Genomic DNA, 14,205 nt, shown 5'->3' with positions numbered 1-14,205 from the left:
ACATACCGTGAGCCTGCTGTGTGTCAATACTGTGTGTGGTACTTTATCTCAGGCAGCCCTTCCGGGAACACAGATGGACACCCACACCGTTTCACAGGTGGGGAGACAGGCTAAGAGATAAAGCCACATATCCCAAGATACACTGCTCGTAAGCTGTAGATGGCACTGGGATTTGAACTCACCGGTGTAAACCATATATTCTTTCCCTCCTGCCCTGCCCCTAATGGATTACTAACAAGTCTCCAAGGGCTGTCCCACAAGTCGCCTGCTGGAACCCAACCTTGAACAGTGCTGGCCCTTCTGCAGCCCCCTCTGAGTATGCTTCCTGATTCTGAAGAGCCCCACCCCAAAACCACAGAGGAAGTCAGGGCATGAATCTGGGCTTCCCTCGGCCGGGACCCCTTGGTTCGTAAGAGCTCCACCCCATAGCGCCCAGCCCCCTGTACCCATCCCCCCACCCCCCTCCCTGTCAAGCAGAAGCTTTTCTTGGGTGAGGCCTGGATCTAGACCCTGGCCATCCCGGCTTAGGCTGTAGAGGCTCTTTCGGGATCCGTAGCAGAACACACTCCTTTCATGCCTCTGCATTGTCCCTTCCCTGTTAAGGTTGGGCTGTTTGGGGGAATGACAAGGGACAGTGAGAATGCTTTTCTGCGGAGGCAAATGAAGCCAGCTTGGCCCAAGGCCTGCCAGCCAAACGCTTATCCTGCTGATGGAAGAGACTGGGTTTGGTGCTGGGAGCCCAAAAATCATACAGACAATCTTCAGTGTGCCAGGCACTTACCCTAGAAGGATTTTTCCACTATATTTGAGAAACTTCCTCACACCTTTGGCACCCTCTCCAAAGAAGGAAAAGTTTAGAGTGGCCCTTAGAGATGCTTCAGGAAATTGAAACTTGTACACAACATGAAGGGCACGGAATTAAATACGGAACTTAACAGTCCCAGGAAAGGGGTTGAGGGCTTGGGCCTTGGAGTCAGACAACCTGGGTTTGAATTCTGGCTCTGTCACTTCTTATATGGGTTCTATGACCCTGACAAGTTACTTCACCTCTTTAAGCCTCAGTTTCCCCATCTGTATAATGGGGATGGCGCTGACAAGTGTACCTACCACATCAGGTTGTTCTGAGGGTTAAATGAGATGACTATGTACACATGCCTTGGTAAGAGCTCTATAAAAGTCACCTACTATTAATTATTACTGGAGGAGATGATCATAATCACTGAACTTGAGGCAGGAGATGCAGGTTTGAGGCTAAGTTCAGCCAGCTGAGTGTAAACAAATCATAAACCACTCAGAGGCCTTAGATGTTTCAGGGTAAGGTGGGGACTCACACACCTGCCCTTGCTCCCACCTGACTGGTGGCACCCTCGGAGGGTGCCGGCTTTTTCCTCACTGTGCCTCTGCGTCAGCCACAGGGACTGCAGCCATGTGCTCTTCAGCCTCCTTCCCAGCCCCCAGCCCTCTGTGGCCAGAGGAGCAGGCCCTGCTCCAGGGCTGGCCTGCTCCCCTGCCTCCCTCCTGCAACCCTACTCTCACTTCCTGGTGGCTCTGTTTCACCGTCTCCCCGCTGCTTTTCTCTCTGGGACCTGACATATAACACATTCCAATTGCTCTCATCTGAAAACCAGCCTCTCAAGCCCCAAGTCCCACTCTCCCTGACACTTTTCCTCCTCTCCTTTCACAGGCACCCTTCTGGAATTAGCTGGGCACGCTCTTCATTTCCGGTTCCTTACTTTGGGGTCTACAGCCATCCGGCTTCTACCCCATTGCAATTCTATGCCACTGCAATTGCTCTGTTACAGTTACCAATGACTTGCTTCCATCTAGATCCAGTGGACGCGTGTCTGTTCGCCTTGCCTGACCCGAACCACAGTGGTGTTGGAGAAGGCAGAGGAGGGCGGCTGTGAGCTGTGGCTCTCGACACCCATAGGCTGGACACAGTCCTGGCTCCACCCCAGACACCTGTATGAGCGAATAGCTAACCTCCCCTGGCCTCAATTTCTTCAACTGCTGAATGGGACAATAACAGCTACCCTCCCCCTTGGATGTGCAGTGCACACCCTGTCCCGCCCTAATCTGGGGCCCTAAAATGGTCTCAGATCTCTATTTCCCCATCTGGAAGTCCTACAGGCATTTCCAACTGTTGGGTGGCCTGTCTGTGTCCCCTCACTAGCCCCTAAAGCCTTCAGGGGCAGAAACCATATGCACTGTGCCTGGCATTCAGTAGGTGTTCAAGATACGCTTATTGAGTGAATGAAAGAATAAGCAAAGAAGTATGTAAATTCACTTTGTAAACTGTAAAGTGCTATACAAATGTAAGGCGAATACATTCTCGTTTATCACTTTCACAGCTGTAATTCTGTTTGAGTCTAATTAGTCTTGCATTCACTCATTCCACAAATAGTCACAGTCTTTGTTCACAGATGTATCCCAAGCATTTAAGACACTGCCTGACATATAACAGGCACTCGGTAAGTATTGTTAAATGAATGAATGAACGAATGAATGCATATTCTGAATGCACTGGGGATAGACTGGTGCACAATACACACATGGTCCCTGCAGTTCACTAGGAAGGACAAACAAATATATGTAATTACATTTATAAGTTGTGAAAATGCTATGAAGGAAATTAGCAGGGTTCAGTGATAAAGAATAACAAGATGAGAAGGGGGCTGCTAAGAATGGTCAGGAAAGATCTCTTTGGGGAGGTGACATCTAACTAAGTCCCAAAGAGTAAGTGAGCCAGACCCCAGAAAACCAGGAAAGAGCATCCCTGGCAGGTGAGGCAGGAAAGAGATGGGTGCCCTTGAGAAACTAAAAGGTGCTGGGCCTGGTGCGCCAGTGGGGAGAGGAAACTATGTAGGCATCACCTCTTCTTTTAGACGAAGAAACGGAGGCAGGGAGGTTAAACGGCTCACGCAGGTTAGCAAGAAATGAACTCAAGTGCTCCAGGCCAAGGACACTTCCTACTGAACTTGCTGCCTACGGGCTGGGTGTGGAGTAACAGAAGGTGACTAGCGGGTGGGGGTGAGGGGCTCAGAGAAGTGGGAGCAGGGCGGGAATGTTTATTTCCCTAACAGGAGTCTGGAGGCTGTATTTCCCAGGAAGCCTCCTTGAGGTTTGGTGGGGGAAGATCGGTGAGGTGTCCCATAGGACATGGGGCCAGGAGGGGTTCCAGGGGAAATAGGATGGACAAACTAATCAGGAAGGAAACTGTTCCAAGGCCTGCCAGGGCAAGGAGGACAGACACCCAGCGGGGCAGGATAAGGGAACACCGAGGGGCCCTTGAGATGCAGGGGTGAGGATTCTGGGAGGGTGAGTAAGGTGCAGGAACTGGCTCCTGGCTGCATCTCCCACTATCCTTTTGATAATCTCCAGGGTAAATGTTACAGGGAGGTCGGCCCCCATTTGGAAAAATAAACAGGAAACTCCGACTGGATAAATCTAACCGTGGCTGCATGAGGCAATCCTTAGTCACAAAGCACCAGGCCAGGCGTGGAGTTTCTCCCTTCCTGAAGCAGCCTAACCGAGTTAGAGACCGACTTTTCCCGGTTGGATAGTGTCCCACTCACCCCACACCCACCCCACCCCCGGCACCCTGCCTCCCTTCTCCGCAGACTCTCTCCCCACCGGAGTCCAACAAGTTTTCTCCAGGTTCCCCCTATATCAACCCAGTTTTTGTGAGTTTTTGCTGGCGGGACTGCTACTGGGATTTACGGGCAGCGTGCATTTCGGCCCGTCCTGCGGGCGCCGTGGGTGGCAGAGGGGACACGGGCGACCGCGGAGCTTCCCCCGACCCCGCGCCTGCAGAGTCCCCGGCTAGGCAGCGCGGGGACGGGGCTCCCGGCTGCGGGGCTCGGCTCTGCGCGCTCCCCGGGCTCCCCACGCGCTGGGCCTGGTTCTCGGCTGCCGCGAGGCCCGGTCGCTGCGCCTCCGGTCTCCGCGCCCCGCCCGCCCCGCATCCCGCCGCGGGCCCGCTGCCTACCGTGGGCCGCTTCCACTCGATGCCCCGGGTTTTGCTGGAGTAGGGTCCCAACTCCTTGAAGCCCAGGGAAGACGGGAGGGCCGGGAAGGACGGGTCCTGGAAGAGCGCCCCGGCCTCCAGGCACTCGTCCCGCAGCGCCGCGTAGTCCTGGTTGAGGTACTTGACGGCCCTCTCGTGCGAGCCCAGCCCCTCGGCCGCCTCCCGGTCCTTCGCCAGCTTGACCGCGATGCCCGCCATGGTCGGCCCGGTGTCCGCGCTGCGCGAGCGAGGGTCTCAGCGGCTGCTCTGCGCGGCGCTCCGCAGGGGCGCGGCCAGGGTTCGGCGCGCGGCAGCGGGACTGGGAGCGGCCGCCGCGGGTGATGATTCACCCGGCAGGGCAGCGCACTCTGCGCGTCGGGGCGTGGCCTGGCCGCTCCCCGCCAGCTCGGCGCGCGGCGCTAGACCCTGCCGGCCGGCGGCCTGCACAGCGCCGGCGGGAGGACGGCGGCCGGCGCCTGGGATGGCCGAGCCGGCTCGCGCCGTGCACCTGGGCGTCCTGGTGGAAAAGTGGGGACTCAAACCCAACCCTGGGCGAAACGCGAGGCTGGGGCTGTCCTGACTCTCCAGGACACACCCTGTGAGTCAGAAGATCGGGGAGAGAGCTCCACGGGACTAAATTAGCTCTGTGAGAAGGTTGTCCCTCCGCTATAGTCCCAATTGGCAGATGGGAAAACTGAGCATCAGAGAGGTTCAATGACATCATCCAATGTTGCACAACTAATTAGAGGCAGAACAGGGATTCTAAGTCACCAGAGGCGTGTTACAATCATGACCAGTAGCTACACACTGCTACTGGTTAGCTATATGATCACAGATCGGGTGGCCAGATTTGGCAAATAAAAATACATCCACCTGTAATAGGAAAGAACAAGTCTGACTCCATATTAGATCTGTTTTGTTGCCTGTGTTTAGTCATGCTGGCTCTGAACCTTTTGTAAAAGAATGTTATCTACAGCCTGAAATATACAGGATAGCCTATTCTCACGGCTCTGACCTTTAAGAGTACATTCATATAGAGATAAAAAGTTGCAAAACAGAGAATAACTTTTGTTTCATTGGAGGTTTACAGGAACATCTTCACCTGACCAACATGAACAGCTACAAGAAGGAAGGATTCCAACACCAAGAAGTTTGCAACAACTAACCACGCCCCTCCCTCATCTTGCCTTTAAAAGTGCTTTGCTGAACTTCTTGGAGAAGTTCGGGGCATTTTAAGCATGAGACAGCCTTCTTGCATAGCCCTGCAATAAACCTTTCTCTGCTCCAAACTCTGTTTCGGTTTGTTTGGGCTCGCTGTGTGTCAGGCACATGAACTTGCGTTTGGTAACACACCCAGTTAAATTTGATTTTCAGGTAAACACTAATGATTTTTAGTATAAGTATATCTCAAATATTGCACGGGGGCATACTTAAACTAAAAAATTATTTCCTATGTAGGGGAGCAAAATTTGCCACCCCAAAATATCTCTCTGGCATGTGGATTATTTTGAGCTGAAAACAGTCAAGGCCCAAAAGACTCAAGAAGAAGCTTTGACCTTCCCGGTAACTGCCTAAAGAATTTAGATAAAGGGCCTCTTTCCAGAAGAGAGCCATCACCAGAGATGTGTGCAAAGAATATGGGCTCACTGTGGTGGGGAAGACTGGCCTAGAGACCAGATTCCTCCCTGTGTCCCATTGTCTCCACCTGGCCCAGCAAACATCTATTTACCAAATATTTGCTTTTCCATCTCCAAGTCAATTGTCTTCTGCCCCTTTGAAGTCCCAAACCCCTACCACCAACATCCTCATTTGTCTTTAGCTGAAGATGGTGTTTAAGGAGAGGGCTTCAGCCAGTTTGGCGAGTTACTCAGCTTTTCTGGACCTCTCCCATGTATACGTGGTATTAAACTTTTATTTGATTTTCTTTTGTTAACCTGCCTCATGTCAATTTAATTTTTAGACCAGCCGGAAGAACATAGAAGAACATTTCTTCTTCTCTAATTGCTATTTATCTGAAACTCACTTTTAACTGGGAGGACGGAGTCCATATAGGTAAAGCCTTTAGAACACTGCCCGTGTTAGGGGCCACTGTGACGGTTCTGCTCGTTGAAGAGGTAGCGTGAGATTCTTGGCTCATACACAGGAATGGGTGTGTGCCAAGGAGTGCGGTCGTCCCTTCCTCTCCATCATTGTGCTAATATGGAAGAATTCGTGTTTCAGTGGAAAGCTATGCATTGTTTAGAGTAGGATTTCTTTTTTTTAATTTTTAAAAATATTTATTTATTTATTTTTGGCTGCGTTGTGTCCTCGTTGCTGCACGTGGCATTTCTCTAGTTGTGGCGAGTGGGGGCTACTCTTCATTGCGGTGTGTGGGCTTCTCGTTGTGGAGCACGGGCTCTAGGCGTGCGGGTTTCAGTAGTTGTGGTGCGTGGGCTTAGTAGTTGTGGTGCGTGGGCTTAGTAGTTGTGGCTCGCGGGCTCTAGAGTGCAGGCTCAGTAGTTGTGGCACATGGGCTTGGTTGGTCCGTGGCATGTGGGACCTTCCCGGACCAGGGCTCAAACCCACGTCCCCTGCATTGGCGGGCGGACTCTTAACCACTGTGCCACCAGGGAAGCCCTAGAGCAGTATTTCTTAACTTAGGGTGAATTTGCCCCCTCCTCCCGGCCTTGGGTGACACTTGGCAATGTCTGGAGATAATTTTTGTTATGATGGGGTGCTACTGGCCTCTATTGGGTAGAAGCCAGGGATGCTGCTAAACATCTTGGATGTCTAGGGCAGCTCCCTACAAAACAAAGAATTACGTGGTCCATGTTGACTGAAAAAAAGAAAGAAAAAAACACAACGTGAGAGCTGTGAGTTAAGTTTTTTGGGGGCAAAATGAGAATTATAGCCTGGGGAGACAGCCCCTCAGCTCTGAGGAACTGCTCTGAAGAGGTGGGAGGAGGACAGTACACATGTGATTTTGGTGACGGGGGATACATACAGTCAAGCTCACATCTTGGCAGAAGGTTGCAGCTCATCACAAGGAGACGTCTCCATGAATGGTTTTAGTGCTTTCCTAGATGTGAGAAGGTGCAAGAAATTGGGCTCATAAAATCTTCTCCTGAAAATCTCTGTCTGAAGGCCTGTTCTGCCAGTTTTCCCCAGAGCACAGAGCGCCTCATTCCTGATCTCCACCCTGAACTCCTTTCAGCAGGTGTTGAAGGTCAGCAACTTTGAGAACCAGACGGGAAGTGACAATTGTTAGTTGGCATCCAAGATGTCAGTAATGCCGAGGCCGAGAAAGTCTGGTTTAGAGCAGCTCCTCCCAAGTTATCTGATTCCAGCCTTTCACTGTTTTTGAGTCATTTTACAACCCAAAGTTGTAGATAACAGTAGCAGTGCAAAATAATTTTTCTCTACATGCAAATTAATTCTTTTCAGTGCGGGGCAGGGGATCTCCCTCCCCACCGTGGAGAAGCCAGTTGAGTCCATTTGCACATTCATTTCAATATTCTTTATTCTTTACTTCATATAAATCTGTGCCTCTTTGACTTTTCCTTTGAATCAGTCACAACGTATGCTTAGTTGCCTCATTTAATTAATAAGTTAAATAAAATCTTTAAAACTTGTTCATTTTATATCCGTATGTGAGTCATGATTTTACCTTTTTTTTTTTTTTTAAAATTATCCTTTAGTCTGAGGAAGACCAGATAAAGTGGCATTTTAGTCAATCTTGAAGGACAGTTTGAGATTTGAGTATTCGGGATTTTTTAGTGAAACAATGATCTGTCAGGAAAAACTGAAAAGTCTTTGGAATTACAAAGTATTCCTGGTGTTCTATGGAATTGGGTGAAGCCTAATCACCCTGCCAGGGGTCAGATCTGCAGCGGTCTGTGCCTCTCACAGTCTTCAGGGTATTTTACTACTCTGTGCATTGTAGAAATCGATAGTAATGCAAATAATTATTGTCCATGTATATGCAAATGAACTTCTTTGGGTAGAAGCGCAATCAAACGGATTCCCTCCCTCAGTTTTGCATCTATTAACAAATTCCATTCAGCATTCCTAATTTTTCTTTTGGATTCTCCTTTAAACTATTTTTTAAAAAAATATCTACTGGTTCCCTCATTTATTCATGAGTGAAATCAAATCTTTGACATGTAGTTATTTTATATTTGTATGAGAGTCATTATTTACTCTTTTTTTTGTGTGTGTGGTACGCGGGCCTCTCACTGTTGTGGCCTCTCCCGTCGCAGAGCACAGGCTCCGGATGCGCCGGCTCAGCGGCCATAGCTCACGGGCCCAGCCGCTCCGCGGCATGTGGGATCTTCCCGGACCGGGGCACGAACCCGTGTCCCCTGCATCGGCAGGCGGACTCTCAACCACTGCGCCACCAGGGAAGCCCCCATTATTTACTCTTTTAACAGACACTTTGTGGACAGACTCTGTTATGTCATGTGCACATTATCGCCTCTTAATAAATGATGGAGAAATAAAATGGGTGAGAAATATTCAAGTGAAATAGAGGCATTTTTCTTGGATAAGAGATGGATATTGGGCCCTCGATACGCTAACTTCAAGTGTTTACAGGATTGTCCTGGAGAAGAGGAAGTGTGTTCATTCTGTGTTGCTCCAGAGGGAGAAGTGGAACTAGTGATCGACGTAAAGGGGCACAGATTTTAATTCAACATAAAAACTAATTAAATAGTGGCTTGTGACGCAGTGATTCCAGCAGCACTGGCTGTGTTCAAGGGGTCAGGGGTTCCCCAACTTGGTTGAGTATCAGAATCACTTGGGGTCACGAAGTGTTTGGTCTTTAATGATTGAGGGCCAGCCAGATGGGGGTCCTTCTGCTGGAGGGGCCTGCAGAGATAGGGGCTGGTGACCTATGGGATTCTTTCATAGCCAGAGATTCCATGGCCTCAAGGTTTGCAGGCAGATGGTATGAGCCAGCCCTGCAGGTACTTTTCCATCATTGTAAGGTCGGATCTTAACAAACGGCACCACGAAACAGAGGAAAGCTTCAAGTGAGCTTTATTAGGGAGCGCTCCCGGGCGAGGTTCACTGCTCCGAGAGAAAGGGGGCCAGAGAAGTCACACCTGGGCGAGGGTTGGGCAAGATTTTATAGGGGAAGAAGGGAAAGGGGTGTGGTGAATCTGGGAGGGCGCAGGGTATTCCTTATTTGGTGGTCTTTTCGGGTATCCTGGGGGACGGTTGGTCCCGCCCCTCAAAAGGCGGGAAGGCTGGGCCGGGTTCAAAGTCCCCAGGTCATTTTCTGGAACTGGGTGGTCCGGAATGTCTCCAGAGCAGTTTCTGGAACTGGGTGGTCCGGAGAATTCGGTCTGATGCAACCTGTGAATCTGATTGTGTTCCCCTGCCTCCGGCCAGTTGGCCTTACAATCACCATCAGGATGCCAGCTTCCTCCTAGCTTTAAAGTCAGCGCTGGCCTTGTTCATGAGGGCCACACACCCATTCTATAAGTGGGGGGGGGGGGGAGTGGTTTGCATATGAAGGAACTACTCTGTCCCTCAGAATCTTTGGGGGATTGCCTATTACTCCCCACTTTCTAAATTTCCCGGATTTCATAGGATTTTCGAATTGCATTGGCTGCCATGAGTATTTATTCACATTTAAGAACTGAGCCCTTTGCACCAAGAGCTCCAGGAGTGGAATTCCCAGGCACCCCATTTCCATGGAATCAGCCTCCATTTGTGTTTGGTTTTGTATTCACCAATTTTATTCCTCCTCCCTCAATCTATCTTGTCCTTGGCCAGGTGTTCACGTGTCCATTTCTTACGCTCTGCTTGACCAAACTTTAGTCAGGTTTCTCTCTTGCCTCCATGTCTGAGCAAACACAGAAAAAGCGAACCAGGTCCCGCTTATCAGCTTCTCCTGAGAAATCTCCTGACCCCCAGCATGACCTTTTCCCATCAGACCCCATTTGTTTCCCCTTGTTTGTCCAGCTTCCCCTCCAAAGAGTCTGCTTATTTCTGTCACCCATCCTTTACCCTATTAAAAAACAAATTGTTGTTTTTTTTTTGATTTTGAGATCCTTGTAGCTTTCTGAGACCTGAGAGTTCCCCCTGTTGCAACAGTCTTTCTTTCTGATAGAAGTCTTCCCCATCTAAGTCTGGATGTGTTTTTACCTGACATCCTCCATCTCCAGTTGGCACTGCCCGATGGACGGGTACCACTGCCACCACCAGGCTCTGCTTTCTGTACCCTTGGATGAAATGGGGGACATAGGCACTCATTACTAAGTCACAGGTTTCTGGTGCAAGTGTTTTACGAAACCATCCCAGTTGAGAGCAGAGGAAAGAGACAACCCTTCCTGGAAGCTGTTAATTTCCTTCACTGCTGAGCCACTGAGCCCCTTGGGGCTCTTGGGAGAAGGCTTGTCCACCCGTCCAGCAGCAGACTGGGCAGATTTCTCCTCCAGCCGGTCTGCTGGAGGACAGCCCATCCTGGGAAAGCACCTCCTCCCAGGAGGGTGGCTGAGGTTCCCCTTCCCAGGCCTTTCGGCGACAAAGGCAAACCAGCCGTAACAGAAGCTTCCTGCAGCCCTTCACAGAGGAACCCCCTCGTCACCCGGGAGTACCATCCTCTGGCCCAGGCCACACCCTCTTCTCTGCAGTCCTGGTAGATGATTTATCAGCCTTCAGGGCCTCTGCACCCAGGGCTCCGCTCACGAAGGAACTTTGTGGTCCTGAGCTACTCATATTTACTTGTAGTTACCCATGGTGATGACTACACCCGCCACTGGACAAGGTCCAGTTTTTAAAACCTGAATAAACACTGCTCTGTACTTTTCAAAGCCTCTTACATGATTCTATCTCTCTGGGTCCAGCAAAATCTCTTTCTGATGGCATAATCTCTTCCACAGGAACTCACCAGTGCAGACAGACAGACATACATCCCATCAGCCTCACTGATGCAGTGAGTCACCCAGCCCTGAGAGCAGGGGTGAGTCAGAGCAGCTGGGATTACCCACAGCAGCCTGGGGGCGGGCCACAGGCCTGTGTGCCACTAGGGGTGTGTGTTTGTGTTTGTGTGTGTGTGTGTGTGTGAGTGAGAGAGAGAGAGAGAGAGAGAGGGAGGGAGAGAAGAAGAGAGGGAGAGAGAGAGAAAGTGTGTGTGTCTCAGAGGGCCAGAGCAAAGGAATCTCTTTTTGTAGAATTCTTCTTTTTGTTTCTTTTTCTTTTTTCTTGGTCAATATTGTGTTTTTATTGGAGTATAGTTGATTTACAATGTTGTGTTAATTTCTGCTGTACAGCAAAGTGATTCAGCTATACTTATATATACATTCTTTTTTAAAATATTCTTTTCCATTATGGTTTATCATAGATACTGAAAATAGTTCTCTGTGCTATATAGTAGAACCTTCTTTTTGTAGAATTTTTCTTTAGATTATTTTCTCCAAGTGAAAAGAAGAGAAAATAAAGCATCTAGGTCATACCAAATCCATAGCCCGGATGCTTAACCTCAGGGAAAATAAAAAGTTCTGCAAGAGGGCTTCCCTGGTGGCGCAGTGGTTGAGAGTCCGCCTGCCGGTGCAGGGGACGTGGGTTCGTGCCCCGGTCTGGGAAGATCCCACATGCCGCGGAGCGGCTGGGCCCGTGAGCCATGGCCGCTGAGCCTGTGCGTCCGGAGCCTGTGCTCCTCAACGGGAGAGGCCGCAATAGTGAGAGGCCCGCATACCGCAAAAAAAAAAAAAAAAAAATATATATATATATACATATAATGTTCACAAGGAGTCAATATGTAGTTTAAGAGACAATCAGTATGCGTCTTATATAAATGGTACATCTGTGGTTTTTAATCTGTGCTAGACTTCAAAACAGTGATCTTCTGTTATTGTATGCAACCTTGAACTCCACCTCTGCAGGGGTTCTTCTATGATTAAAGAGGTTATAATTATAAGTAAATTCAGAGCAACTGCGTACTTATCTAGAAAGATTACCTTTGGCTGGAGGTGAGCTGCACTGAAACTTTACAACAAAATGTCTCTGGACAAGGTGAGAGAAGAGAAACAAAAGGACACTAATTCATCTGTAATTTGCTGTTGGTAAGCCTAGCAGTAAAGAGACGTTGGTCAATTGCTCTGACCCTGATGAATTTATAAACTGAGATCCTCATTATTTATGTTTGCACATGTTAAATGGAAAAGTTATATATGCATAAACCTTTCTTCCTGGATTTGGAAGATATGTATAATTATATTAAAATGGTTCTAGCACACAAAAAAAAGAAAAGCAAACAAAACAAAACAAAAAAACCAAAACTTTACTTAGCAGATCATAAATTCCATGAGATGTTAATGGATGTTCTATGGTATTGTGGCTGTGAGTGTGTGGATGTTAGCTTTTAGTGATCAAATAAATTTGGGAAACACTTCAAATTATGTTCCCCTCCTGAGAACCATAATGTATATTCTTACATTAAAGGCTCAGGCAAGTCCTGTAGCAAAGAATTCTGTTTTACCTAGTTTGTCGATTTGGGTCCTCCAGGAGGCAAAATGCCAACACAAAGTTAGACGTGCAAGAGATTGATTGGGGGTGATACCTGTGAAAGAGAAAGCGGGGAGGGAGCAGAGGAGGTATGGGAGCCTTCGGACCACAGTGCAAGCCTGACACCTGTGGAAAGAGAGAGAGAAGGAAAAACAGTGGGGTTGGGGGCCAGCAGTGCCGCCTGAGAACGCCCTAGCCAGCCCACTGGGGACTCCTGAGCAAAGCAGGCCTCTCAGAAGTCAGCAGTGGGCAGAAATGACCAGCCCAGTGCCTCTGCTGTATTGTCAGTGGCTGGAGCAGCCTGGGGAGAGCTTGTCTTCGTCTAGAATGCTCTACACATATTTTTTCATTTCATGGATGGGTCTTGTCATTTATTCCACATTTACAGATGAGGAAACCGAGGCACCATGAGTTTCAATGACTTCCCTGGGGTCATCCAGCTAGTGAGTATAGTGGAGTCGGAATTTGAACGCAAAGCTGCATTTGGGAAGCCCTGCCCTAGACACGAGGCAGTGTGGTTTGCGGAGCGAATGGGGAGAAAAATGAACATTCTGACCCTTATTTATCAGCACGCCGCAAACTGCAATGGCCACAGTCACTGATGGCTTCCAGATCTTCAGTCAAGGATCTAGCTCCTCCTCAAGGGCTAGAGATAATAGTTTGAGCCACACCCTTTGAGCTGTTTTGCAGATACCAAGGCTTCCCTGTTTTCACCTGAGGTATTGTGCGCTGCCTCTGGCACTGCAGTCCTTCCTTCTTCCTTCTGGAAACCCTTCTTCCCTCTGCTTCCGAGGATGACTCCCTCTCCTGGCTTTTCTCCCAGCTCTCTGCCTGTTCTTCCTCAACCTCCTTCTCCAGCTCCTCTTTCTCTGCCTGTGCCTTTTGTGTACATTGTTCTGGCTTTTCCTGCCCCAGAACCTGCCTGGTCCATCATCTCCTCTGCTTTCAACTTCCAATCACAGGGGCCACTTGTAAATGCAGCCAGCGCTGGGGGTAGAATAACCAGGATATTTCCACTGCCTGAGGCTTCTTCCTCCTCTAAGAGGTTGTTTGTTTGTTTTCTTTTACACACACACACACACACACACACACACACACACACACACACACACGACTTTTCTACAGACTTAGAGATACTTACTTTTTTGTTGTTGTTGTTGTGGCCTCTCCCGTTGCGGAGCACAGGCTCTGGATGCGCAGGCTCGGCGGCCATGGCTCACGGGCCAGCCGCTCCGCGGCACGTGGGATCTTCCCGGACCGGGGCACGAACCTGTGTCCCCTGCATTGGCAGGCGGACTCTCAACCACTGCGCCACCAGGGAAGCCCAAGATACTTACTTTTTAGAACATTAGTTTGGGCTTCCAGGCACAATGAAGCATAATGGTGCCCAAGGCATTCTCCATACAATTTATAACTTAAATTTCCACGTGATTTAAAGCTTGGAAAGACATTCCTTTTTTTTTTTTCTTTTTTTCGACCAGGGATCGAACCAGCACCCCCTTCAGTGGAAGCGTCGAGTCTTAACCACTGGACCGCCAGGGAAGTCCCCGGAAAGACATTCCTTAGCATCAGTCTCTTCTGAGGATGAGGTGGTCAGCTACAGAGCCCATGCCAGGCTGTCACTGCCTGGGTGTTGGGTGCCCAGGTTCTTCCTTGGCCCAGAGAGAGGCTCTGCCCAGCACCTCCAAAGAGAGACCCTGCCCGGGGCC

The 14,205-nt window shown here is 49.5% G+C and overlaps 1 protein-coding gene across 4 annotated transcripts in view; it reads right to left on the bottom strand.

Moving 5' to 3' along the window:
• CAPN2 (calpain 2) overlaps nucleotides 1-4,450 on the bottom strand; it is a 61,503-nt gene extending 57,053 nt beyond the window's left edge. For 2 of the 4 annotated variants that reach the window (XM_029227798.1, XM_029227797.1), the window contains exon 1: nucleotides 3,989-4,450. In XM_029227798.1, the coding sequence (XP_029083631.1) occupies nucleotides 3,989-4,225 (237 nt within the window). In that variant the 5' untranslated portion in view covers nucleotides 4,226-4,450. The remainder of the gene's footprint in view (nucleotides 1-3,988) is intronic. The other 2 variants (XR_003794351.1, XM_029227796.1) reach the window with 2 other exon arrangements.
• Between the last annotated feature and the right edge of the window lie 9,755 nt (nucleotides 4,451-14,205).

Source organism: Monodon monoceros, unplaced genomic scaffold (genome assembly GCF_005190385.1).
Source record: "Monodon monoceros isolate NGI ecotype Baffin Bay Population unplaced genomic scaffold, NGI_Narwhal_1 Super_Scaffold_18, whole genome shotgun sequence".
Lineage (NCBI taxonomy): Eukaryota > Metazoa > Chordata > Mammalia > Artiodactyla > Monodontidae > Monodon > Monodon monoceros.
The sequence above is the reverse complement of the archived record's forward strand: the minus strand, read 5'-3'. Positions and strand labels throughout refer to the sequence as shown.